The 25,412-nt window shown below is 41.6% G+C and overlaps 2 protein-coding genes across 2 annotated transcripts in view; one reads left to right on the top strand and one right to left on the bottom strand.

Annotated features, from left to right (window-relative positions):
• The window catches only part of T265_04858 (hypothetical protein), a gene marked incomplete at both ends in the record, with an annotated part of 120,513 nt that overhangs the window by 7,453 nt on the left and 87,648 nt on the right, over positions 1–25,412 (bottom strand). The window contains 9 exons of the mRNA XM_009169712.1: positions 10,856–10,957; positions 11,873–11,940; positions 12,775–12,972; positions 15,545–15,817; positions 16,979–17,268; positions 18,341–18,500; positions 20,743–21,097; positions 22,162–22,316; positions 23,185–23,350. Of these exons, the coding sequence (XP_009167976.1) occupies positions 10,856–10,957; positions 11,873–11,940; positions 12,775–12,972; positions 15,545–15,817; positions 16,979–17,268; positions 18,341–18,500; positions 20,743–21,097; positions 22,162–22,316; positions 23,185–23,350 (1,767 nt within the window). The remainder of the gene's footprint in view (positions 1–10,855; positions 10,958–11,872; positions 11,941–12,774; positions 12,973–15,544; positions 15,818–16,978; positions 17,269–18,340; positions 18,501–20,742; positions 21,098–22,161; positions 22,317–23,184; positions 23,351–25,412) is intronic.
• Positions 1–25,412, top strand: part of T265_04857 (hypothetical protein) — a gene marked incomplete at both ends in the record, with an annotated part of 99,732 nt that overhangs the window by 11,893 nt on the left and 62,427 nt on the right. The window contains one exon of the mRNA XM_009169711.1: positions 25,205–25,309. Coding sequence (XP_009167975.1) covers positions 25,205–25,309 — 105 coding nt within the window. The remainder of the gene's footprint in view (positions 1–25,204; positions 25,310–25,412) is intronic.

Raw genomic sequence — 25,412 nt, 5'->3', positions numbered from 1 at the left:
AACATACACCTTCCGATGAACAACTTTGAATATCCTTCATTAATGAGGGCGACTGACGTCCCCGAATAGATGACCTGCAACTGCTGGATCCGGGGCATACGGTTTGTCACGGTAACAGGTTTTGGTAGCAGTTCTCTGGCTTCAGTACAAGAGCACTGGTAAGCCGAGTGGTTCTATAACTAGTGAAAAGCATTAGACGTGACCCAATGTCCTTGCAGTTTCTTGAAAATAAGTCATCTTGAAATTTATTAAATGCTTTAGCAATATGATGGCCAATAAGTCTAGGTACAGCGCAACCACTGCGTTAGGAAACTTAGGAAGCAACTGGAGGGAGGAAGGATGAATTTCTTCAGAGCTCACAGGTTGGTAATTAGCTTAGGCTTATTTCCGTTCCAATGTTTTGGCCAACACGTGGTAAAAATTGGCGGGTTGTAGTAAACAAATCAAGACATACTTTCGTGCCATTTTTTCCAGATACTAATTCATACACAACGATAAGATGATTAACTGAACCCTAAGGGTGTCATCACGCGTTATCATATCAAAGTGGAAAAATTTATCCATGCCTTGGCGTATTTGTCTGATGTTAATCACCTAAAAACTTAATAGCGTCAATATAGCCCACGCATATCGGTTAGAGCTCTTTCTGTTTGAAAAGAATGAGTGTCTTGTACAATTTGCGGATTCAGGAATTTAAATTCGAGGTGGAACCAAACGAACAAATTATCTAGGCGCAACATTGTGGTGGATGATTTTACCGGTGTTGGTGTGGTGTTAGGCTATCAATTGAAATAGGTTTCTTGAAAGATGTGAAGAGTTGATATGTAAGATACATAAGATATAAGATTTGATATAGGTGCAACACGGACTGCGTGACTGATCAGTGTCTAACGTGATCGGTAACAGTTTTTGTGGAGAGATCCTGGGAGCGGCAGTCGTCAATCCTATTGGGTTCGCAAGTTAGCAGATTTATACTCGGTTGTCAGGCCATTAACTTTTTGCATTCTAATCACGTTTTGTGGCGTAGACAATCCTATGGCGTGAAACGCATTGGCTTTAAATAGTTAACCCGTAATGCTCACCTAGCTCATCTCCCACAGACAAGCTTTTCTTTGTAACTTCAGGTAGACCGACTTAGTGTCCCAGATTTCCTATTATTCCAAAATATCTATAAATGGAATTAGGAGTGCTGATCGGATTTGCTATTATTGTGCGGCAATAACTTTCAAGACATCTGCTTTACCATATCTTTAAGTTATCGTTCAACTCCAAATGCGAATCACCAACATTACCTTCCGCTATAGTGACATAAATGTACCATTACCTCCGCTTGTTTCGGGACAAGTGCTGACCCAGATCACGGGAAATTTAAACATTCCGTTTTCATGAGCTTGCTGGTGGAAAACCAGGCGAAAACAGTATTTCAAGCTGAGTTTCACATTTTTCCAAGAAAGCGAGTTGCTAAAACGTACAAGATCCTGCTTGTGAGAAACACCAAAACAATCTAATAAAGCTATAAATTTCCAGCAAGTTCATTGAGTTCATTGGATTCCGGCGACATACTCATATTTGGCGAATGAGAACATAGAATAACAGTGCAACCAATGAAACCGTTCGACCGAACAAGTAATCGCAATCAAAGGTCGTTCTCGGCTAGTCGCAGGTATATTAGCACACACTACTCAACGCACCACCACTAATCCATCTCTGCGCACCACTACACTCCCCATTAACGCACTGATGACTTCACCTCAACAGGTGATGAAACGGTTGCAGTCAAATTGCCAAACTCAGCAAACAGGCCGATGACCATATTCAGGTAAATTTTGAATGCAGGACCTCTAGTTATACTATCGACGTCAGATGATAGATGTTTCACTCTGACTAAGAGATTTAGTGGCTCCAACTTCTCGAGAGAATAACGGAATCAAAAACTTGGCTTATAAGCAAATCTTTCTTAAGCTTGTTCATGGAACAAGTCGTAAAAGCCTCATATAAGTGAAACTGCTACCAAGAAAAATGATTGACTCATCTTCAACAAACGGTGCCACCCATGTCATTGCAGCAGTCACTAGTCTCTAACTTATGTTGTCACGCATTGTAATTTATTTAGGCGTTTAACCATCTGCCGATCCATGTATGGCTAGCGCAGAACATCCAACTGCAAGCGCATGCCACATGTTAGACTACACCAGTATGTTGGTCCTCGTGAGATGAAGATGACGTTTTTACCAAAGCTTGTTTAACTTCTCAGCTTTTTTGGGACGAAAGACTTCAGCCAACCACGACCACCCAGTGATACTGCCTAATTTTACGGCTTCTCCACACTGAAAGTGACAACCAAGGAACTGTAAGATTGCCACTATTTCAACCAGACTTCTACCATCGACTACTGCCTATTTTTCTGTGGCAGCAGAGGAAGGTAAACCCAGGAAAAACAAACAGAACGCTGTTGGAAAGTTGTTTTGTGGACCAGATCTGCAGGCTGTCATGCGTTATATCAACGACATAGGTGAAGGCTAATTTGCTCTGTGCTGAGGGTGCATTTGGGCCCAAGTACAACATAAACCTGACGCAAACTCTGAGACTGTATCTAACTGACAGGCCCCCAAAAAGGATGATATTAGTCATTGACTGTCGAAGAGTTTTCAGCAGCCTTATGAGTCGTGTGTTACGTCTGGTGAGTTTGATTTTGTTAATTGGATTTTTCCGACCACCTCACGTGCGCAGAAAAAGTGCCCAGACTTTTTTTAACCTAGTAAGCTTAAGTCGTAGCAAGCAAAAACATCGGTCATAGTGTGTTCACCGACAACATATTACAATCCTTAAGGACCATGAAAAAGAGCATTTTTCACGGGGTATAGAGAGGACCATGTGTCTTTCGGAATATGTTTTGCATCCCCATTGTAAATTAGTGCTTCCAAACCAAAGATCATGAACAACTTACTGGCAACCCATAGTGGATACTAGATGTATTGTAATTTGGGTGTCAGGGCTATTTCAGAGCCTATATCAGCTCTGATAACGGCTATGGTGGACGAAGTTGGTGGATAGATACCGAAAGCTAGAATTACTCTCGTCATTTCACGTGATGTTTCGGAAAGACGTGTGTCGCCGAGTACAACAGACCATGTTTAGCAGATCACTTTACTAGCTTTATCACAATACGGTTATATTTCTTGTGTCTGTTACCTGTTCATATATCTGTGGCAAATAGTGCGTCCGCAAAGAGTATCCATTATCCATAGATAACACACTGTATGCCTTGAAGCACGGGTAATAATGTTGTAGTAGTTCTCATAGACAAGCATAAAAAGGGTGTTTATGTACTAAAAGTTATCTGTAAGTCTCCAAATAGTCACTTTTCTCATGATTCAAAGAATTTTTAACCGAAACATTTCGCATCGGCATCGCGAAGTTCAGTCTGTACAGTACAATAATGGTTATGTGGGTTTGCAACTATTTTGACTCTCATAAGGGCCCAGCCGAAATTTCACCTGCATAAATATTGCTGGAGCTTCATTTATCAGGGGTCTTTTTGAAGGTTTAATGAAGGGACTCCTTGTTTGAACCTCCGAAAAGCGAAACAGGCTGAAGAAGAAATATTTCTCGTGTTCTGCTAGGAAGACGACAAGCGTGTTGCATGGATGAAACTCAAAGAGATACCTGGAAGTTTGAAACTGACTAACTTTTCGGCTCCAGGCGTAAAACGTTACCCTCAAGAAATATTCTGCATGTATCTTTGTGATACTTGGTCTGAAACACAATGTGAATATGGGGGGCAGTTTCTGAAAATTTGATGTCAGGTAGAGTTAAGATAGTCTATAAACGCCAGGTGTTATTCAATGACTGTGATTCTTTCCTTGGATGGTCTTCACAAGGCAAACATCATGTGAAATAAATAATAAGAGGGCAACAGGGAACAGAATAATTTTGGGTTTTCAAAAGTGAGGTTCCTGATATTATACTCGCATCTGTGAATAAGAGGTACAGCAGGTAAAGCCTGTATGTGGCACCTGCCTAGCTGATAATGTGACGAATAGTAGGCCTAAGGATGACACCTTATGTCTCTGCTCTTCATCAGATAGTTTGTTTACTTGCGACCCATAAATATTAAACAAGTTGAAGTGCAGATGATAATAGAACTATGATAAAAAATAGTTTTATAAAAGGCTGTTTATAATAGCACTGGATAACTTAAGTAAGACTAGAATCTGGCCGGAATGAACGCATGACTCACTAAAAGGGTGGTGGTGCTAAAATACGAAACGTAATCATTGGACGTTCATTACATTCATGCGAAATTACTAGTTCTAGCACCGGAAACGTCACCAAGGATTTCATACCGCGAGGCTGTGGGACAAAGCAGCAAGTAGTAATGTGTTTAGAAGAAGCTTGTATTTGGGTACATCAAATAGCGTGAACTGAAGGGAACCACTAAACTAAAACGCACACGTATGGCTATTCGTCTTTTTTATACTGTAAGCTGCTCGAAGCAAACCCAATAACTTGTCTAGAGGGCTTGAATAAGTTTCAATTTATGAAGTTGCACTGAATCGTTACGTTATATCTTTCAAACGCATTTTGTGCTTCCGCCCGAGGTTCCGTATATCTCTCTAGCTGACCGAGAAAGCAATGCTTACAATCATTTTGTTGCAGCCAGCAAAATTTTGTACTAAATGTTAATTATAGAAGTCCCTGCCAGTTGCTTGCGCCTCGACAGCCTGAGTAAAATGTGAAATCAACTGGTATCAAATTCTTGCTTACTGCAAACCCCGCACAAAGCTTTCGCACGGCTCCCACACCATTAATTTCCACAGCGGCGTGCTTTTCCACGAGTGCGCAATCGTCATCATCATGAACAGCATAACATGACTGATGAACACTGGTGCTTTGTTTCCGTGTACGAAAACGATCATGAATGCTTTTCCGTCTCAGTCTGTAAGATACTCGTAAATGACAAACTAGGAATGGATCAGTCCTAAATCTAGTTTTTGTTCATTGGTTTTTAGTGTCGACAGCAAAACGAAAGCTACGTGGTGATCGTTGGTAGAACTTCATACCAATTTCTTGATAATAAGACATAAGGTACCAAAATACTGTCGTTGACGTTGCAGGAAGTTAAGAGAGATGGAACACAACTCGCAATGTTGGATAGAACGTCAAAAAGAGTTTTGCAGAACACCTCATGACTGCAATGAATTTCTAGCGACTAGTAATTTCTATTATATTTATTACAAAGATAAGTCGACTAAACTTACTTGTCAGTCAGTCAGTGGCATATATGATTTAGTAGTGATGGTTGGTTCTAGATTGCCTTATTGCTAGTTTCTGGATAGGTAGTGTTCTCTAACGATTATTGCACAGTTTTTTACAAGCTGACCGTTCTACTGGCAAAAATAAGTAAAACATGGTACTCAGCCTCGGTCAGCTGAGAGCAAAATACGGCCAGAGGAAAAGCTACCCTGGATAAAAACTGTTACAATCTCCTACAAAACACAAAAAAGACGTTTGTGGCTTTCGTGTGACGTTTTTTGGAATATGTTGTGAGTTGTATCGAGTTGTTGTCCGTAACAGCTAAGTGGAGGATGACATTTTGTGTCTCACGAAATCCCAGATTCACAACGATACGGTTTAATGCAAGTTGACGAAACGATATCATTTTAGCATAATTTTGGTTTATTTTGTTAAACCGCTTACTCAGAAGCTTGTTTAAAGGTGTGGGAAGGAGGCTTCAAGTATTTAGAAGTCACATTCGAAGAGATCTTTAGACAGGCGGTCTTGTGTGAAAGGGAGTAGAAAAGTAACAATAGGTTCTAAGAGGACTGCTGGTTTATATGATCTGGTTGCCAAGATTTATAGATACATTTAAAGATTATTTGGAAGGTGATGCACATTGTTTAACTCTGTGTACCGGCAAGGACGGTGTATGAGTATCTACTGATGATCCAGGACAATCAGATGAACTGAGAGATGGTAGGGGCATATAAATGGGGTGCGCTGTTTGATACTTCCAAATTCTAGGAATCCTTGAGTAAATGCACATTAGGAACAGCTCTTTAGACTTGTACTTTTCGAGTCTTCGGGGTGGGATTGGCCACTCCTAAAATATCACATATCAGAATTTTTAGTGCCACACTCTGGAGACTTGGTTGGTATTTTGTAGGGAGTGGCCAGGAGAAAAATGCAATTATGTGAAATATGCAAACCAAATGACATTCTGGGCTGTCGGTTCAAAGAATAGCTTTTCAACGTTAAAAATAATGGTTGGTGCAGTGCAGTCGTACTGTTCCAGTCAAAATTATGATTCATGTGACTAAATTGTTTAATCGTATTTCAGGAAACCGTGGAAGTTTCTTTATATAGGGTTTTACTACCAGGTCTTTTTCCTAGAGAAAGTTTCATATGGAAGTTCCCTTAAGCTCTCATTGAAATTTTGTTTGTATCAGAATTGCTTACAGAATTTTCCGGGATATGTAAGATAAATGTGAACACCACGACGTAGCATAGGAGCTCAACGGCTCACCAGGACTAGGAACATAATATTTTATTTTTTTACACCTGTTACGTAAAAGTAAAAAATGAATGATTTTGAAGTGAAGTGCACATAATTTTTTGATCCACCAGAAATCTGAAATGGGTTTCATTTTTACTGTTCTCTGGTGCATACGTATTGCACAATTTCTGTGAACGAAGCATAGTGTGGTGTGAAGCATAATGTAGTGTGTCTTCAAGAATCTCATAAGTCTCATTGCCTATGTAGGAAAGCACGTTCCTTGCTGTCGGGCAAGGCGTACAGAAAGAAGACCCTCGCGCTGCATATCTGTTTTGATTGAAGGCAACTATCCCAATCGAGGGCTGCCGAACTTATCCGTTGTGGGACAAAAGGGAATATCCATGAAGCACTTCTCAGCGCAACGGCATCATGGGGCTGAGTAGCCGTGTTCATCTCACACGGTGTCAGTCGTTTCAGAAAGAGCAATGTGTGTGTGGGGAGATTTAGGAGTTTTTAACTAAGGTTTCGTTCTGTAAATTAAACTAATCGTTGTAACTTCAGACAACGAGTGAAACTCATGCATGATGAGTCACCATTCAAGAAGCCATCCAACACGCAACCACGTGATACGGATTTAGTAATTGAAGTATGAGTTTCGCTGTATACCGTCTAAGTGAGAGCAGAACAAAATCCACTGGTCACCGAACAGTTAAACATTCAAACTACTTGCCGAAAGGTCTTGGGTTCAAATCTCCGTGGAATTTCATGAGTTGTGCACTATTGATGATTTAAAATCTGGATGAGGGCTGTGCCCTGATTCCCAGCTTTTAGCGTAGACCGGCTTGACTCACAGGACGATGCCCCAAATAAAGTTTTTTTTTGTCATGGCGCAAGAAACGCCCCAAACCTTGCTGCTTCTTCATGTGCAGGTTAGTGGCCGAGCTTCCTCTTCCCACAGGGAGTCACCGCGCCCCGAGTTCAAAAAATCGCCCTTCTTTCTGGAAGATATCGTCCAGGTAAAAAAAGCTAAATCAATGTCACTTACTTTGTAAATATTAATTCAGTTGATGTTCAGAAAGCCTGCATCGTTTCATGCGCAGAACACCAAGGCGAAGTACACGATCCTTGTTTTGAATTTTGCCTTTACGGTGCAGAATGAAGAGTTAATTCAATGCGACGCGAATTATCGCCTTACTGCTTTCTGATTTATCATGATTCAGGAGATGCGCTACTAAGTTCATTCTACTAGTTCGTGCTAACCACCGGTTACTGTTGGTTGATCGGATGGCAGTAAACACTCCTGAGCTAACTATATTCCGACAAATTAATGACCACCGGTTAGTTTACAAAGGAAATAACTAGTTCAAAACCTTTAGGAATCCTTGTGGCTGTGTTAATAGCAATCAACGGCTTTATTTACTGTACTAAACTGGCCAAATGGGCAAATAAAAGAAACACATTGAATCTCTTTATCCAAAAATCAATAAGTTGCATCACATTCGTTAGCGCAACTTTACAGTCCTGGCTTGCCCTTGAATGCAGTGCTCCGTAAAATTGCCGCAATCAAGTCCTATATCTATGTTGGACGAGGAAGTCTAGTAGAGGACACAGAAAACTTCTACTTGAAGATCCGGACAATCGCCTAGTCTTGGGCGTCGTGCTACTGACCAGTCGGTCCTTGAAAAATACTGGTGTGGTTGCAAGGAGGTGAAGCACCAATCTTGCCATCAGAACGATGATGATGATCATAGGACAATGCACTAACAACGATTTTGCAATACATTTAAAATAACTGAGCTGTAGGCAATTAATCGAGAACAATCCGCGATTATGTAGCTAACGCATTAGATTCACATTTCCACTGCAAGTATAGTGTACGAAAACGGTGAGGGATTTCTGTGCACTCTTCTGAGATTCCGCCGTCGTGTAGACTATATAACATGTTTTCTCATGGAAAATACTACCTTGTTACTACTGATCCCGGAGAAAAGTATTTATACACCATGATGAAAATAACGCAAGAGTAACAGTAGCCTTACATGGCGAACAAACATCTTATCAAGGGGAGAACGCAGTGAGGAGGACTGCCCACACACGGGTGTCAATGATTTTGCATAGTGGCTTTGACAACCGCACAAGAAAAGCTCTCCCATACCAAGGTTTATTGTTTCGAATGAATCTGGGCAGCTAGGAAGGCCGAACCATATTTATAATTGAAAACTTTCCATAGCATTACAGATTTTCATCATAATGTTTGTAAGTAAAGGAACGAAAAAGCATAATTCATTTTGTTTCAACTTTCAGGTTCATCACATTTACAATGCGGTCAAGTTTCGATTTCAAACTCGTCGACAATATTTGCCTCCAATTCGGTTGAATTACCGACAATCTGCTTCATGGAGTGCATCTGTCTCCTGATAGGTCTCCTTCCAACCAATAATTTATTTTTATACTATACAGAATAACTAGGAAGCAGTCAATAATGCACCCTTGGTTTGACGCGAAATTAACACAACCTGATCGATAGTGCAACTAACAGATTCGCACCGAGTATGCCTGGGTGAAACGTGTGGAGTTTATCAATCCGTATTGATTTGAAACATTGCGGAAGCACCCGTGAGCGCAAAAAGCTTTAGGTTGGCGGTTTCATATATATAAGGCTTTTTGGGATGAATCGGGTTCTTAAATATCCCTTACTACCTGTCGAAATCATGCACAGATGGATCTATCTAGCCTTGTTGTTGATTAGTGCTCAACGCCCTGATGTATGTGATGCCTACGGCTATGGAAGCCGACCTTTGGTGTACCATGAAGACAGCAACTGTGATGACACGTACGACTGTACCGAAGATTCAAACCGTCCACGTGGAATAAAAGAGAACAAATACAATAGAGGTCTATGGAACCGACTACCTCTACCCAGCGTCGGAATTCCAGGCGCCTAGATACGAAAAAAAGAGGGAACTGTGTGGTTCAGAATCATTTGCAACCTATTATGATGCATGAATATACAACTCAGTGTGTTCACATGCTGTTTTATTTTATCTTTGGGGGTAAACTTTGAAAGACTGTTGCGTCGACCTTTTTGAGGGTTTCATCATACAATACGTGAAAGTTAAAAAAATGCTCACCAGTCACTTAACAGGATGACTGAAATATTTTTCTAATGCGGAAATTTTGTAGGTGGTTAGATCCATCATTAAGAGGCACTCACCAAATGAAGTAGGATTGTTTCTTTGTGTTGCAAAAGCATTCATCGGTTGCATATTGCTCCGTCATACCCCACTTATACAAACGTTTTCCCAATATATATTTTGAATACAACAATACTGGTCCCCCGTTCTTTAGCTGTTTTTCATATATTAATCTTATTTGATCTGTCCCGGTTAGTTTTTTGTACACATTCTTTAGTTATGTCAGGCACCATAAGATCCCCGAACTATAGAAACACTCGGTGTTCCCGGTGTCATTCTCGACCTAAAATGTCACCACAGTTTGTGGAGTACCTACCGCCGTCCAGTTAATTTCAGCCTTCATGTTTTGCTCGAACGTCCACCACACTGTCTCTTTCCTCAAGCGTTCAGCAATTTTCTGACCAATTCACCTGACCTGCACAAGCTCTCCCGTTAAAGGCGAGATGCACCTCAAATGTCTAGGACAGCATGCATGCCAGCAGATGGATGTCTCTGAGTGATTTCAACCGTCGGCCAAATGACTTGAACTCACTCCGTTTTACACTGTTTAAAGTCTAACTTTCGAATACGATGTTTCGAAGACTTTCAGTGTGAAGAACGAGCACACATAGCAAGCGAATGCAGATGATGAAGTTTGGATACAGAGTGGAATGCATAGGGCTTGATTCCATACAAAGACATCTACCCTCCTAATCAATAGATTGCCTGAATGTTTCGTCGTTACTAATGAAAAATCTAGTGATTCACAGAAAAGACCAGTCGTTGATACCGTTTGGGTACTGAATTTACGCTGACTAGAACTGAAAGAGCAAACTTTTCACAGATTCTTAATAGGAATCTTGAATAAGCATATTGCGTACGCAAATGCAGCTGTCAGTTGTCGAACTCTAATCCATGGCCTCTGATTTATTTATTGACCGCCAGGTCCTCAAGTGATTATTTATCCCTCTGAGCTATTTCTGCATGTTGGTTGGATAGAAAATATAATAGGTCATTTAAAAAGCCAAACATTCCATCGAGATTTCACTAGGTATGTCCCAAGAGCATTTGTGTTTACCGGCACTGTTGGGTGAGAACTAACCAATAATTAATAGAAAACATATACATTTAGAAGTCTGTAAATGCATGAATGCAGACGTATACCTGAGTTATTCAATGCACCCACTTTTGCAACCATCGCGTCGTCATCATCATCCATAACAACATCGGCAACCAAAAGCGGCTTTCCACTTTTAAGGGACTCTAGAAGCTGCATCTTCGTTTGTACCTGACAAGGAAGTCCAATGGACTCATGTGCACATTAGAGGTAAAAAAGGTAGGCCCTAATTTCAGTGTTGATGTGTCACCGTTGATGGCAACATTTTTCAAGGCTTAATTCTGAAAGGGTGAATAAAAATATTTCAACCTATTCGGCACTGGGTGCAAGACTGTGTCATCCAGTCGCAAAATCCTGAGTTCCGGCGAAAGAAATATGGTAATACCGATGGGTTTTGTGTGCTCTACTGCACTGCCATGCCGTGTTCCACTTACACAATATATCAAGTTTGTAAGAAGTTGGGATAATAACGCTGAAGGAAACCGTCTTATTCTTTGATGGTATGAACGCAATTCTCATGACTGTTTGCACAAACCTTGCTTTCAAGCCCGCGCTAAAGAATCTAATAAAGCATGGTTATATGGCTGTTATTTTCCAAGCAGTCGGAGTCACATTTAAAAAGTGGAATGGTTTAAGTTTACGCCAATTTATAATTCAAAATAAAATGGCAGTAGGAGAAATCGCACAGAAAAGCTCAAGCTGTTTTGCCAAACAAATGCCGATGCCTCACTCTTTTCATACCCTAATAAAACGTGAGTTCAAAAATACCTGAAACTCGTGGTAAAAAGATAGAAGTCATGTGAGAAAGAGAAACAAAACAAAGTAGAAGACAGACACAGGTATACCAAAGACAGGCTTATATAAATGCTTCTGTTGTTGCGCCTTGGGCACGATTGCACATAAGAGATGAGTCCATGCTTGTTGATATCGCATTCCATTTTTGGATGCAGTAAAGTGTCTGTATCAAATGTTCTCCGGAACAGAGAACAATTCTTTCCACAAGCGTCCATCCCCTCGCTTTTTAGAGAGCCATTGTTCGCATGGGAAATTGATCGTAGCACCTGTATCCATGTTAGTTATACGCACTTTATCGAGGAACCAGTCAGTTCTGGTGCTTGTGTTATCGTGTTCGATCCGCAGACGGGTTATTTTGCCTGAAACAAAATGAATATGACTCGAGGACTCAAACCATTAGGAAAAACAAAAAAAGCAAATGGAGGGGAAATAAAGATATTTTGCCAAATTTAGAAGCTGTACATTGTTGTGCGTAGCCTGAGCAAAGTTAACGAGGTATCTCCCTCTGTTGGATAGCTCGTCGTTATTCTGTTTTCGATGTCAGTGACTTCTCGTGACTTTTGATGGGACTTACGCAGGTTCGTGAAAAGATACCTGATTCACTAAATTACAAATAGGGAAAATTAATAGGGCGAAATCTAGTAATCTGAGACAACATTGGCAAACAAACCTACTAGTGTTCATCTTGATGTGCAATGTTTGCACTTATGTATAATGGTGGAAGGGGGCAAGATGGCTCAGTGATTAGAACGCGAATTTACTGACCGGAGGGCCCGTGGTTCGAACCGGGCTCCGCATCGTGACTTCTTCTGTCTAGGGTTGAGCAACCTTGCGGTATCCCAGCCGTCATGACTTCTTCGAGTGGCATGACAGCCAGGCACCAAAAGGATAGTACAGCTGAACGAATATTTATTTTGGTGGAATGTGAAGCTGACTTATGGATAGCCTTCACTTTTAACTGGGGGTACTGAAGGGTCTCAAAGGAGGATACACGATGAAAGGGTGGACCAAACACGAGTTATTCTTCGGAAAGCCGGATAAACTTTTCAGCACAACAGACTCAGGTGAGATTAGTCCTAAAGAGGAGCATTGTACGGTTGGTTTGCTGCACTTGTAGTTTCGTCACATAATTAAACTGGACAAAACAACTGGTCATCCAAAAATGGATATCCCCAGCCGAACTAGCAACTCACCAAGATCGATACAATGAATCTGAAATTCGTCCAAGTTGTTGCGCTCGAATAGGTTGCGACCATCCCTCTTTAGTGCACGTCTTCCAGAACTTAGCCCAGGTTGCTCGGCAAATAAGGTAATGTATACGTTTGCATCGGTTCCTCCGCTCAGCCTACTGCCAGTGTACACCGAGACTTTGTACCGAACGATTGGTTTCGCTACATGGTGGAAGACAAAGTATTTGAAACAGAATTTCTTTAATAAAATGTATACACTTCTGTTCAAAAGGCCCAAGCAGTATCACGCTGTTCCGAACCTACTGTAAAACAGTTGTAGCTAAAAATCTCTTAGCAACCATGGGAATGAAAGCCAATATCATCTCAATCAGTCACGACGTGAGAGTTATAAAGTGTGCAGAGAGAAAGTCAAGCGGATACAGTTACACCGAACATTCGTAAGCAATTTCGTGTTTTTCGGTTTGGCAATCGGTTATCCAGCACTCCAGGAGTACCACTGAATAAATCACGCAACATAACATTCTTGTTAGTAGAGAAAGACTTTACATTGTTGGTGATGATGAAAGCTTCCGTTTTCTGATGAACCTATCATAAATGCTGGAAGGCATTTTTGGTGGGTGGAATGTGAAACACACGAGTTATATAAAAGTACTAGAAAGAACTAGTAAGTGCTCCTAAAACTGTATGAGCAACGTCTATACGACATGGAATAAACTATCTGTCGCTAATGGTATACAACATATCGAGTAGGCTGATCGCGAAAGAAGCTTGCAACACCTCATAAAGCTCACATTATTTGTTGTGGGTACTGAATTGATGTCACCTAATCTCGGCTGGTTCTTTCAATCACAACAACTAGGAAGATGACCTTTATTCAAAATCGCATTTTTGCTTTCCAAAGTTTTTGTTTTCATCACTAAAAGATTTACTGAAATGCCACCTGATTCAAGACTGCTAGAGGAGTCTGGATGTGGTCAGCTATGTGAGGTTGCAGCACCGGAAAACTGCAATTGCATTATTCTGACAGAATATCAGGGGTGCTATTGAAGAAAAGTTAGTAGGGTATCTCCTCTGATGGCAACACCAACGGATGCCCTGAATTCGCACAGTGCATAAGCCCGCAAGATCACTGGAGACACGCGCAAGAGCATAGCCCAGAATATTTGGCGTGAATTAATTCGTCCAATCCAATGTCCATGATAACTGATGCGCAGAAAGACTCAAGGCTGACATGCAATTTCAATGACGAGTGGTGTGCAGCGGATACAATGGAGATAGAAGTGATATCATTTTCGACCCCACTGTTGAAAATTATGTATGACAATGAAGCAGCAATACAAATGTTGCTAGTGAAATGATGTTGATGACAAAGACGATGATGGCTGTGACAACGGTGACGATGATAGTAACGATAATAATGAACAAAATATGGTCCATGTTCAGACAGTCCCAAATTCCACTGATATTAGAGTGTAGAAGATTTTATGCAAAGGTATGTAAGTGAATATAAGGTATGTAGGGAGTGCAGCGCTTGTAGAAAAAAACTAAGAAATTCACGCGTACATCATGATGATGAAGCCCAATACGGACGAAACTGCAGTACGATGCTCTCCAGTTTTCCAACACATAATGACTTTGTTTACTGAAACCAGATTCAGATAGATCCAATTCCTCCCCTGTATGCAGATATTTGAGAAACAGAAAATTAATGGTAAAACTGTTGCTAATTACCATCAATATTGGCCGGTCGGATTATACTCGATCATTAAACTACCAGCTCAGGCTGATCACTACTAAAACACGAACCCATGCAGTGCTATGAAAACAGTGCAATAAAGAAGATAGCTTGCATTTCATGAAGGGAGCAGCCTTGTCACCCAGAGTAAAACGTATTTTTGCGCACATATTACCCCACACTCAAACAACATGTCAGGTGGGGTAGAGCCAGCATTGTAAATTATTTAGATGCAAACAACGTCACCAATTTGCTCCAAGGGTACACTATGGAGCAAGGCTGCTGCATGTAACTACTATTAACGGATATCATTCACTCTTCTGGACGCTTATGCATGCATAAAGATGCATCATGGTATATGCAGGACAACTTCGTTTGACGAGAAACAGCGCTTCATCTACGTGTTCCATCCGAAAGTCGCTGAACAGATTCGTGGTGGACATGATTTTAACCTCACGCCAACACCCGAAAAGTGAAGTCTTCTTCAGGGCGTCTTACAGGCGCAAGCCTAATAGAAAAGTACACCGCTGAAAACTTCATGTCCATTCCTAGAAACCATGAGACATAAACTGGATTTCAGTGTCCCACATTATCCTCTAACGAGACTATGGGCCAAGCTAGGAGACCAGTTGCGTAGAAATCAATAGAGAACCGGATAAGCTTCAGAAGTTGGCAAAACCAAAAGCAGAACTCACAATAGACTAAGTAAACAAAACGATCCGTATTTACTGTGTATGGTTGTCGAAAATTTTGACCTATTCACAGAGTTTGAACAAAAGAACCTCTGAATTAGTTTTAAAAGCAGTTGGTTTCACAGAGGCTTCCGATAGCTTCCGATTTAACGGAGTAAATATTCAGTGCATTTTCCTTCATATCAGGTGGTGTCTTCTTCAGTAATACTTATCACGTTAAGGTGTTGCGTCCCCTTTAAGATATAACCTTTCCAAGAAGGGTGTGATTCTGCGTGTTCACGCTGTTTGAAGGAGCACTGTACATTATCTCAAAGTACGTATTGTTGTTGGGAAATCAATGACCAACCTTTCAGTGATTGGAGGGCCATTAGCGAAGGATCTTCGACTACTTCGGTGACATCTAAAATCACCTTGGACCAAGTAGAATGGCGTTTTGTGGCCTCTATCCATTTGTTCACTTGAAAAATGTATGTTCGTCGGCTGACTGGGTCACGCACCTTGACCCATTCGCAGAACCAATGAGAGTCGTGGTTTCGCATATCTGTCGGTGCGGACACTGAGAGGATTGTTTGCTCTTGGTGTTGAACTAGACCAAGATTGAGTTTTTCAAGGATACCCACTGGTGGACTGAATAAGCTGAAAAACAATAATACGTGTTCAATAGTGCTTGTATTTACTTAAACAGGTCAATTATTACAATTGCCTCTCCAAATACAGTCAGGATCATCGCACACTGTCCGCACATTACCATCAATCTTATTGTCGTTGTTTGCGCCTGTTTCTCTACGCACGACTTTTCAAGTCTTTATTCGGTCTTACGACCCTAGTGGGCGCAAGAATGGGATTCATCTGGATGTTTAGGTATCACACAGATCCATTGTGCCAGTCAGACCATTCAAGACTTATGAGTTGTAGACAAACTGACCTCAAAAATCAACCTTATGAACGCCGAGTTATAATGCGCAAAAACAGATGATTTTTCTCATGAGCTTGAGCGGTACCAGTACCCTGAAAATATGAGAAAAATAGCTGAATGTACAATATAACCACGTTTAAACTAGTATAAATCCCGTGAAACGTGCTACCTTTATCAGGTACAGTCAGATGATGAAGACGTTTTTTTCAATGCATGCTCACACCCTCGTGGTTTTTTCAGACTGATGCACTTGATTTCTCAGTTCTATATAACCACAACTAGTATAAATCCCGTGAAACGTGCTACCTTTATCAGGTACAGTCAGATGATGAAGACGTTTTTTTCAGTGTATGCTCTGCTCATCGTGGTTTTTTCAGACTGATGCACTTGATTTCTCAGTTCTGTTTCTGGCATTTATTTATTCACCCTCGGATGGGTGGTTTCCAAGCGCTTGGCGGCACTACCTGTTCATGTTCTTTGATGTTACTTCTGAATAGAATGTATCACAAGCTGGCTGTAAACCTACTAGACTTTTCCGTCCCATTCAAACTAACCAGGGATGTAACCTTCAGGTGTATGGTATGCTGTGGGGACAATTGTGTGTTTTCATGTTTATCCTGCAGTCGTGTTACCGCTTCAGAGCATTTTNCCGATAGCTTCCGATTTAACGGAGTAAATCTTCAGCGCGTTTTCCTTCATATCAGGTGGTGTCATCTTCAGTAATACTTATCACGTTAAGGTGTTGCGTCCCCTTTAAGATATAACCTTTCCAAGAAGGGTGTGATTCTGCGTGTTCACGCTGTTTGAAGGAGCACTGTACATTATCTCAAAGTACGTATTGTTGTTGGGAAATCAATGACCAACCTTTCAGTGATTGGAGGGCCATTAGCGAAGGATCTTCGACTACTTCGGTGACATCTAAAATCACCTTGGACCAAGTAGAATGGCGTTTTGTGGCCTCTATCCATTTGTTCACTTGAAAAATGTATGTTCGTCGGCTGACTGGGTCACGCACCTTGACCCATTCGCAGAACCAATGAGAGTCGTGGTTTCGCATATCTGTCGGTGCGGACACTGAGAGGATTGTTTGATCTTGGTCTTGAACTAGACCAAGATTGAGTTTTTCAAGGGTACCCACTGGTGGACTGAATAAGCTGAAAAACAATAATACGTGTTCAATAGTGCTTGTATTTACTTAAACAGGTCAATTATTACAATCGTCTCTCCAAATACAGTCAGGATCATCGCACACTGTCCGCACATTACCATCAATCCTATTGTCGTTTTTTGCGCCTGTTTCTCTATGCACGACTGTTCAAGTCTGTATTCGGTTTTACGACCCTAGTGGGCGCAAGAATGGGATTCATCTGGATGTTTAGGTATCACACAGATCCATTGTGCCAGTCAGACTATTCAAGACTTACGAGTTGTAGACAAACTGACCTCAAAAATCAACCTTATGAACGCCGAGTTATAATGCGCAAAAACAGATGATTTTTCTCATGAGCTTGAGCGGTACCGGCACCCTGAAAATATGAGAAAAATAGCTGAATGTACAATATAACCACGTTTAAACTAGTATAAATCCCGTGAAACGTGCTACCTTTATCAGGTACAGTCAGATGATGAAGACGTTTTTTCAATGTATGCTCACCCCCTCGTGGTTTTTTCAGACTGATGAACTTGATTTCTCAGTTCGCTGTTTCTGGCATTTATTTATTCACCCTCGGATGGGTGGTTTCCAAGCGCTTGGCGGCACTACCTGTTCATGTTCTTTGATGTTACTTCTGAATAGAATGTATCACAAGCTGGCTGTAAACCTACTAGACTTTTCCGTCCCATTCAAACTAACCAGGGATGTAACCTTCAGGTGTATGGTATGCTGTGGGGACAATTGTGTGTTTTCATGTTTATCCTGCAGTCGTGTTACCGCTTCAGAGCATTTTGCATACAGGCTGTCGTGGCTATTTTGAAGCCAGACGTTTGACTAATGCGGGCATCGCATGTAGTGTCACAATTTCTAGTTTTGCTAATTTTTTCTGGAAACGTTTGACATTTCTTACCTCCCAGCTATGGCACCGAAATGAACAGTGGAATTCCGGTAAAACTAAGGAAGATGATGTGCTAAGTACACAGCTGACCATACTGCTATCAGCTTTTGAAAAATAATTCAGCTTCCTGAATGCTGCGAATCCTTCTTATGCGAATTAGTTCATCTGGACTCACTCAAACTTATTCGTTTGTCCACTTTGAAGGACCGGGCTGTCCTCGGAATTGTTTATCTCCAAGGTTTTGGTCGTGCCACGAGATCCAGAAACCGCGAGCCAAGCATTGTTCGAGGTTTCCGCGTTTTTCCTCATTCCAGTGTGCACTTCGACCGTGTAGACTGTTATCGTACGGAAGATAATGAGAATACAGGATTATTAGTAATACCGAATAACATTTTAAGGAGTACATGGAAAATATCAAGAACAACTCCACTTTCTGAAAAGTTGGAGTTGAAGAGGGATAAAAGGACTATAGGATAAATAAAGATAGCAGGTTACGCATGTGGAATAGTCCTTACTGCAATGATATCAAACCCCCAACAACCGCAGTTTTGAAACAAGCAAACGGTATACAAACTTTCCTGGTATTTCACATCCGCTATCTTAGATGAATTCCGTCACATATATCTCTAGTGATCAAGTTGGAATCCAAAGAAGACAATCCCATTGGAAGCTAAAAGTGAATTTCTAAACGGGGCCACTCCGAAATGCTACCAATTCCCGTGCAACGCACTGGTGCGCATTCCCAATAAGCGAAGTTAACCATCGGGTTAGGCTACGCCAGGCGCTTGATGGCGTCTTCTCTCAAACAGCTTTAGTATAAAAATACTAACAATAACTTCGGGATAGGTATAGAGCGTAAACTGGAACGCAACGGCTCAGGTAAATCCCGGCCTCACCTATTTCCCTATCGTCTGTTCTAGCTAACAACGGATAAATAATGACTTCTCAGCTTCCCAAGCCAAAGGGGGCCGCGGATTAAACTTATCGTGTAAACAGTAAACAAGATGGTGTAGTCACTTCAGGACAAACATCTTAAATGTGCTGTCCAAGTGTGCGTTTTAGCAGAGTGAATGAAGCCAATCTAGGTTGGAAAGCCAAAAAAGCACCGTAAAGCTGCTCCATCCTTGCCGAAAATCATCAGCAGTGCGTATCTCACATGACTCTAAGGAGTCGCAGACCTGCGACCAACTGCGAGCTAACCACACTGCTGAGAAGCCGTTTTCAGCCGGCCGGCTGAATGTTTGAAACCACTAGTCGGGTTCGAAGCTTTGAGGTTTGTGAGATTTCCAATACCGGGGATTCTAAACAAAGATGAAATAGGCATACGGTGCTTCCTTACTCTGCCGCACTGATTGGCTACATTTACCAAATGAAATCTCCACTGAACTGAGCAAATCCCCTCAAATTATTGACAGCTACGTGTATGCTCATCAGTTGTTACCTTGTCCTAGTAGCAGTTAAATGAACATGCATTGACGCTCTCAACTCTGACGCATACCACACTGCCCTTTAGTTTGAGGTCTAAAGCCATATTCCACTTAGTATGTATGGGTCTGATATTTGAAAACGCTTCAAGTTTCTTGATTCATCCAAAACATTTGTACGCAATATAGCTAAGGGACGTAAGAGCATGTAGGTGGGCGGGGACAGAAGTGATTACGATATAATATATCGTCCACATTTCGCGTGTTTGTAATAAACAACCCTGCCCAGCACTGTTAACGTAGCTGCAGAATTTGTTACGGACTTGTTATTCAACCGTCTCCGAGAAATCCGCTAAAACTCCTTACGTTTCCACCGTTCTTAGAGTCTTTCTTTGATAAGTTTAAAGGCTTATCTGGCAGTTGTCAATAAACGTGAAATAGCCTACTCGTGATTTCGCAAAAGCTTATAAATCAAGACAGCATGTGAGCGATACGTGCTACACAATTTAACCCTTTGGTCAGCAGGAAGATTCGGTGAAATATCACCGACCAAATCCTTCACCTTTTCTCTTCTAACTGCTCTCTATTTTACATATATGAATCCAATAATCTGTCACTGACAGGCCACGGCGTTTGTCTGTTGCTCAACGGAGATTCACAAGACGTTTCACGATGACCAGTAATCCTGAGCTGGTTTATCAACATCAAAGTAAGCTAATGGAAGCTTCTACACATGCGGTGAGGTAAAAAGATCCCCACTAGCAGAAAGGCAATTTTGTAATCTACATACGTAGCTAGTGATTCATAGACAGAAAACACTGTGCACGGCAAAAGGAAGACGGAATGTTTGTCGTTGCTTCGTTTTGTCAGACCTGTGATATCCACATACTCGCGAACGACCCTCATAATTTGGAGGTTACATGTACTGGCCGACAGTGCTCCGGAGTTATACATATATTTATTTTTTGTTTGGTTGCGTCAGTAGTAGCAAGGACTTTATAGCAGGGAATCTACCAACTTGTCACAATGACTGCGCTGGCAGAGGAATAACTTTGCGTTATATCCCATACAGCTACCCAATGAAGAACTTTGCGTAGGAGTGTATCAGAAATATAAATGATGCTACATGACGGTTATAAGCGCCCTAACTTACCAACATCTCCGGGCTCTACTTCAGGTCTCTCGGTCATTAGTACAACATCGGTGGTAGCTAGGGAAGTCTGCAGTACTTCGAGGTCGTTAACATGCCCACGGACAGGATCGTCCACAAATTCTTCACTGCATGAAAGATCCCAAGCGGTTTGTCGATCTTCCTCCTTTGGAGATAGCCATCTGTTGCATTCGAAATGCCAATGTCTGGCCAATCGCGGATATTGGTCGGGCAATAGCTCAGTTACTTCGATCCATGCGCAATGCCACGAATGTTGTCGGCCTTTTTGTTTTAGCCAGACACGACATCGGGCAATGCTGCCCAACTCCGGTATGCCACGCAGGAAGAATTCATCCAACTGAAATATGATATGGATTTGTGAGCTTGATTTGTGAGCTTGTGAGCATTTTTGCTTCGCTTTCATAAACAATTAGATTGCGCCGAAAAAATCAGCAAAGTGTGGATTCGTGACGAAATCGAATTAGATGATAGGTATGAATCAGCTGTCAAGATTTCAGGTGACCGGTACAAGTCAGAAAATTCAAACGAAGCGAGAGGTGTCAAAACATGCCTTAGGTGGAAGTCTAGTTCTGGAAAACCAAACTGCATATGAACTTTAGTGTTTTATCTCAACGAGGCCTCACTTCGGGGATTATATCTCTGGAGAAATCAACCGACAACATATAGGCTGACTAATTTACAGCGGGCCTAAACACCATATATAATCTTTATCAGCGCCCACTAAGTGAACACGAAATAGATTAGTTCACGGGCATCTACGGTCTAATAAACTCGAAAAAGGCGGTCATATATTTTTCGTCATTATATTCACGCGTTTTGGAGAAGAAGTGCCCAGTGAACCATTTAGGTACCTTATTTTCAGTTCATTTTTTAATCTTACTTATTTCAAAGTCCTCCCCTTGATCTATAATGCGTTGTTGAACATCTGTGAATACTCTTCAGTTATTATTAGTCAAGGTAAAAGATTAATTATCTCACAAAGTTTGGTGAATTTTCGATTCGCACATCGAAAGCAGTTTCGGCAATAAGCATGGAAAAAACTTGGGAAATAGTGAATGCATGGTGGGAAGATTCAGTACAAGGAGAATGAATGAAGAATGAAGAAAGAAGGAAGATCCAAAGACAGAGTCACCATGAACATTTAATTTCGAGGTTCTGATTGAAAGAGAGGTCATACTGGTTGCACTAAAATCGTTTCAAATATGCTGGGTACACATAAACCAAGAAGTTACCAAATCAAAACAGTGACGTGAGGTAAATCGTCAGTGATGATTTGATAATCGAAAGCTGAAGTTTCTTGAGGTAAAAGTAAGAAAGGAGTGTGTCATATCAATGGTACTCATGCTTTCTCTATACGGTGGACAAATCCATAATTTGTTCATGTGGGCATATTTAACTCACCGCATTGTTCTTGAATGGTGTTGGGTTATTCTGACACTCAGTGAGTCTCCAGGGTCCGGAATCCCCGTGTTCACCGAAGAGTTGGATGAATATACCACAGTCTGTTCCAGCGCCAGAAATGTTCGAAGTTTTTACAAGTATTTTGAGATCCGCATCTGGGTTGTATATGGAGAGGGAGAAGGGATCGACGTGGGTGAGACTATAACAAAAGTCTTGCAGTTTACAATCGGTGAAAATGTGGTTCTATTTCAGTAATAAAGTGTATGAATGAAGATTTCCTGATAGCGTTTTGGATGATAGGAATTTTTCTGTGTAGGCGTTAAGCTGGTGGTATTTTCATGCAGATTATTTTTCGTTAGTAGCCCACCGGACGTCGCCACACCATATTTTCTTGACTACTCATGAGTAGCAACACAGCGTGGTATTTTACCTACCAAACGCAAGACCACAGCTGTCCAAGCATAAACCATAATATGTCTTGAAATAGGTTACGAGAGGCCCCGATGGAAATCCAGGATGCCCTCATCGGACAATCAGGAATTTCTACACGCAACATCAGATTTTCATCCAGTTCGTATGGCAGCAAACGACGAGTATATGCTAATCGCATATTGAGCAGCAAATTTTGACACATGCATGGCTTGAGGTTACGCATCCCAGTCTGACGCTTCCTGGGGAGTTTTCTGTACTTCCTGCAGTGCGAAGTGAGCACTATCAAGGAATTTAATATAAAGAAGAATTTTTAATCAATTTTCCACTGACCAATTTGTCTGAACACCCACGATGGTCTCACTGAGAAAAGAATCACGAACGCATAGGCTAAATACTGAAAAGCGGATAGCTTTCCAATAGCCATTCAGCGATCTCATCAGACACCAGTCTTTCCACTCAACATTTGGGATCCTAGAATCCAGCTAGATACACTTGTAGCACAGGCATAAGAAGATAAGTAGAAAGGACTGGCAATAAAAATTTCTGGTAGGCGAGCGTTGCGTAAAATCGTTGCTCCTGTGACAAACTTACTGTCCAGTTGCTTCTTGCCGTTCACAGAGGCCACCATATCAGTCCAATTTAGCTTCCGATTACCATGTTTTGTACTTAACCACTGACCACCGTCAGTTTCGAAGAAATAAGTTACGTCACCTTTGTTGATTTCCACACGGTCCAGCTTCCAGTGTCGTCTTTCGCCCTGTGGACGAGAAACAATGTGGGGTTTGTAACTCGACTTGCGTAGAACAGAAAGAGGAGAGGCTGCATGATTTGTGGCCAGTTGTATTGCACGCAGTTTCGAAGTGAAGGAGTGGACAAGTTTGACTCACCCCAGTGAGCAGACAGTAGTCAGCCAAGAAGGGATAAGGATAATCGACATGACTCCTGAAAACTCACATGCAACAAGGGTGATCAATCCTCTTACTCACCTAAATTCCAGTGAAAGTTTTGCAGTTAAACCTCACGAAAGTAGACAAGGCAAAAGAACTATCTTTATGAAGAGTCTAGTTCAGTGTTTTCTATAGAGGAAAATGTTGGTAGCTCAGGTAGCGCAGATGGTGGTCGTTGGCTTGTTTGCTGAGCTGGGCAATTTGATTGCAAATGTTTCATCACCAATCGAGGTGACATCATCAGTGCGTTATTGTGCAGCTACGCACTACTACGCTCCACAATAACGCACTGATGATGTCACCTCGATTGGTGATGAAACGTTTGCAATCAAATTGCCCAGCTCAGCGAACAAGCCAACGACCCCCATCTAGTTCAATGTTTTGATGTGAGGTGTGAAAAAGTAGAGTTCAGAGAATGCGTCGTGCAAGTGGAACAGCGCAAATGACCGGGGTCAACTCGTTCAACCTCTCGTACCTGATGAACGTGTTTTTTGTGTATGAGTCCAGGAAGTCCGTTTTATTTTGTATGAATGAAACCAGAAACATGGAAACTTCTAGTTTCATAAGAGAAAAGATTGTCCAACACCAGAATGAATTTGTTTCACTTCTCTGCGGGGAATAAAAGAGACCACCCAGAACCGCCCCATCACCATCACCACCGCCAAAAGCGACTGAGTCAACGATGAAACTGCAAATATCACTGTAGTGCAACGATAAGTTTCATATAATACTTACATTGAAATATTTGAACCTTTCAGAAGTATCTGCCTGAAAACCTATTTTTTACAGAAATAAGAATGACAATGTGTCTGGGTGAGATTTTAAAATCCACGGTTTACCATAAGACTACTCGGAGCAAATGGTAGCTACGCATCGGTGGACTGTCCCTAGTGTTTCAATGAAGATACAATTTTTTAGAATCAGCAGTATAACTACAAGTGAACAAATCTCAGAAACCATTTAGCATGCCCATCATCTGCCTATCGGTGAAAGCGTTCTATTCTAGCCCAGGTTTCTGAGCTCGTTTGGCTATTCTGCGATTATCGATCAGATCATTTGCAGCGAAGCAGTCGTTACTAGAATGGATCATTCAAATCCTCAGAGAATCTCCAGATATTTTCGCAGTTTCGGTACACCCCTTTGTTTAGGAGGTCGCCAAATGCAAGTCACATAACCGAAGACGTTCTTATTTCAACTCTACTGAGACCTCTAATGCTAGGTTTAGAAAACAAAGCCCGAACCTCTATTTATACACTCATTCGCAAGCCAATTTGAAACCATACCAACCTGGAACCCGGTTGAATCGTTCCTTTATAATGTTCTTACTCAAATGAACTAGCTGCACCAGGCTGTCTCACGTTTTATTTGTCATGATATTCGGCATACCTCAATACACTGTATAGGCGCAATACACTACTTATAGCCTAAACCTCTTGGTCTGTTATGAAATGCCCATGACCGAAAGGTGGCAACCAAAATTGGTCCCGTGCTTGGAACTAGCGTGTAGCTCAACCTGGCGGATCTATGCTGTCCCTTGTGACTGTGTGATTCAACGTTGTGTATCGTTCGTTTGCGCTTATGAATTTGATACAATGCGTTAGCGTGTGACGGGAGTAAACGAAATATGGAAATCTCGCGATATGTGCTTTTGTTCGCTTCTACAGTTGTCGGAAGCACGTGCTCAGACGCCTTCACCGTCTACGGCGACGCCGGTGACAAAAGGAGGTGCCACCCATGGCTGGAGCAAGCGCGGTGACCATGTCAGCTGGGTATGGATATGTTCAACCAGGCTTGATGAATTTGGAACCTCAGCTAACATTAAGAGGAACAGAGGGGCAGAGGTATCGGACTGGCCTTATCTGAGGTGACTTT

This window comes from Opisthorchis viverrini (genome assembly GCF_000715545.1).
Source record: "Opisthorchis viverrini unplaced genomic scaffold opera_v5_84, whole genome shotgun sequence".
NCBI lineage: Eukaryota > Metazoa > Platyhelminthes > Trematoda > Opisthorchiida > Opisthorchiidae > Opisthorchis > Opisthorchis viverrini.
This window is presented reverse-complemented; position numbering and strand designations above follow the sequence as displayed.